General features: G+C 40.6%; 1 protein-coding gene across 3 annotated transcripts in view; it reads left to right on the top strand.

The window, feature by feature from the left end:
• Positions 1-2,500, top strand: part of LOC137657960 (uncharacterized) — a 6,036-nt gene that overhangs the window by 2,485 nt on the left and 1,051 nt on the right. Inside the window, exons 1-3 of one of the 3 annotated variants that reach the window (XM_068392685.1) lie at positions 1-452; positions 1,095-1,362; positions 1,865-2,057. The exon at positions 1-452 is cut by the window's left edge and continues 2,484 nt beyond it. In XM_068392685.1, the coding sequence (XP_068248786.1) occupies positions 1-452; positions 1,095-1,362; positions 1,865-1,908 (764 nt within the window). In that variant the 3' untranslated portion in view covers positions 1,909-2,057. Of the gene's footprint in view, positions 453-1,094; positions 2,482-2,500 lie in introns of those variants that run through there. The other 2 variants (XM_068392684.1, XM_068392683.1) reach the window with 2 other exon arrangements.

Here is a 2,500-nt window from a genome sequence, read left to right as displayed (position 1 = left end):
TATTGGCAGACTTAGGTTCGAAGAATCTAACTTACACTAGGGAGTTTGTAACCATTTCAGATTTAACCTCTTCCAGGACTCTGCCTCTTGCTGAAGTGGAAATTGTTAGTCCTTACTTTACAGGAAAGGCTAAAGTAGCTGTGTTAAAGCAAGCCTTGCCGTGTTCTCCAGTAGAGCTGATCTTGGATAATGATCTAGCAGGGTCACAGGTGAAAATTAATTTTATTATTTCAGATCCTGATTTCGTAATCCAAGAAGAAAGTAAGTCCATAGAATCTCCACCAGCTATAACTCAGGTTGTGACTAGGAATACTTCCAGGGCAGGACACTTGAAAAGTGAGAGTAAAACTACTGGAAGAACTATGGAGGCCTTAGACTTGGTGAACGTAGGTAAGAAAGAGTTTACCGAGCTACAGAAAGAGGACCCCAGCCTTAGTGAACTTTGGAAAAAGGTGAGAATTCCAGATGAATCTCCAAAATTGCCATATTTTTATGTGAATAAAGGTATTCTCTGCAGGCATTTCAGGTCGCCACAGATTAATTCTAACCATACTTGGAGTGATTGCCACCAAATAGTCATTCCTCAACCTCTAAGACTTTCCTTGTTAGACCTCGCTCATTCTGCAGAATCCCACTTAGGGGTCAACAAGACCTACAAAAGAGTAAGTGAAGACTATTATTGGCCAGGCCTTGGTAAAGATATTAAGAGCTATGTTGCTTCATGTCACCATTGTCAGGTTACAGGTCAACCTAATCAGAGAATCCCGCCAGCACCACCCCAGAACGTACTAGTACCCAAAACTCCTTTTTACAAACTCATCATAGATTGCCTTGGTCCCTTACCAAAGACTAAGAGAGGGAATGAATACATACTGACTGCTATGTGTCCCACTTCAAGGTACCCTTTGGCATTTGCAATCAAAAACATAAATGCAAAGACTATATTACTTAACCTTAGGAAGGTTTTCACTGTTTTAGGATTTCCCTATGAGTTACAATGTGACCAGGGAACTAATTTTACAAGCCATGTCTTCAAACAAACTATGCATACATTGAATATTCATAATGTTAACTCCTCTATATATCATTCACAGACAAATGGTGCCCTGGAAAGGTTCCATCAAACCTTGAAGAACCTTTTGCGTAAGTACAGCAGTGAAACGGCAAATCATTGGGATGAGGACCTCGATCTCCTAATGTATGTTTTTCGATGCACTCCACATGATTCCACAGGGATATCTCCCTTTGAGGCATTGTTTGGTCGTCGACCACGAACTGTATTGGGTATGGTGAAAGAAAATATTTTGCATCAGAAACCAGAGGAGACTACTAACACGTTGCAATATATTAAAGACCTTAAAAGTAAGTTTCATCAGATAAATGATTTGGTATGTTCTAACCTCCTTTCCTCGCAACAAGTAATGCAGCAACAGGGGAACAAGAAAGCCAGGTTAAGGGAGTTCCAGAAAGGTGACCAGGTACTTTTATACCATCCAATTCCAGGAGCTCCATTGAGAGAGAAGTTTGCCGGCCCATATACAGTCCTAGATCGTCTTTCTAAGGTAAACTATGTAATTAGTACCCCAGATAGGAGGAAGGACACACAATTAGTTCATGTGAACTTGTTGAAGCGGTACCAAAGTAGAGTAAATAGTGGACCACCTCGAGTAACATTGGTGACTACCTCAACTCTTAGGTCTAAAGATGACTATCCTGTTGTTACTACTAATGAAGACCTTGATGAAGAACCAGAACTGATTACTATTAGTGATTTAACTAACTCTGAGATAATGGGTAAGCTTGACTCCTTCTTATCACACTTGTCTACAAATGAAAGCAAAGAACTAAACTCCTTACTCACCAGTTTTCAGGACTTGTGCACTGATGATCCAGGAACCTGTAACCTGATTCAACATGACATCTTGCTGGAGCCGGGAACACAGCCCATCAGACAACCATTTTACAGAGCGATAGGAAAGAAGCTTGAATCCTTAAGGTCAGAGGTACAGTACTTGATAGATCACAAGTTAGCAGTCCCAAGTACCTCCCCTTGGGCTTCACCTTGTATACTTGTACCTAAAGCAAACGGTAAGTTACGACTATGTACAGACTACCGCAGACTGAATAAGGTCACCATTAAAAATTCTTTTCCTTTGCCACGGATCAATGATATTTTAGACAATATAAGTAATTCAAAGATTTTGACTCAGATTGATTTACTAAAAGGGTACTATCAGGTAAAACTGACCCCAAAGGCCCAATCAATCTCTGCTTTTGTAACACCCTTTGGCCTATTTGAATATGTGGTTATGCCTTTTGGGCTCTCTAATGCCCCTGCTACATTTCAGAGGCTGATGGCAGAGGTAATCAGAGATTTACCTAATGTCTATGTATACTTGGACGATATAGTCATAGCAAACATGACTTGGGAGGAACATCTGCACACACTCTCAAAACTGTTTACACGACTACGTACTGTAGGTCTCACCATCAACTTAGC

The sequence above is a fragment of the Palaemon carinicauda genome, chromosome 18, assembly GCF_036898095.1.
Source record: "Palaemon carinicauda isolate YSFRI2023 chromosome 18, ASM3689809v2, whole genome shotgun sequence".
In the NCBI taxonomy this organism is placed as follows: domain Eukaryota; kingdom Metazoa; phylum Arthropoda; class Malacostraca; order Decapoda; family Palaemonidae; genus Palaemon; species Palaemon carinicauda.
The sequence above is the reverse complement of the archived record's forward strand: the minus strand, read 5'-3'. Positions and strand labels throughout refer to the sequence as shown.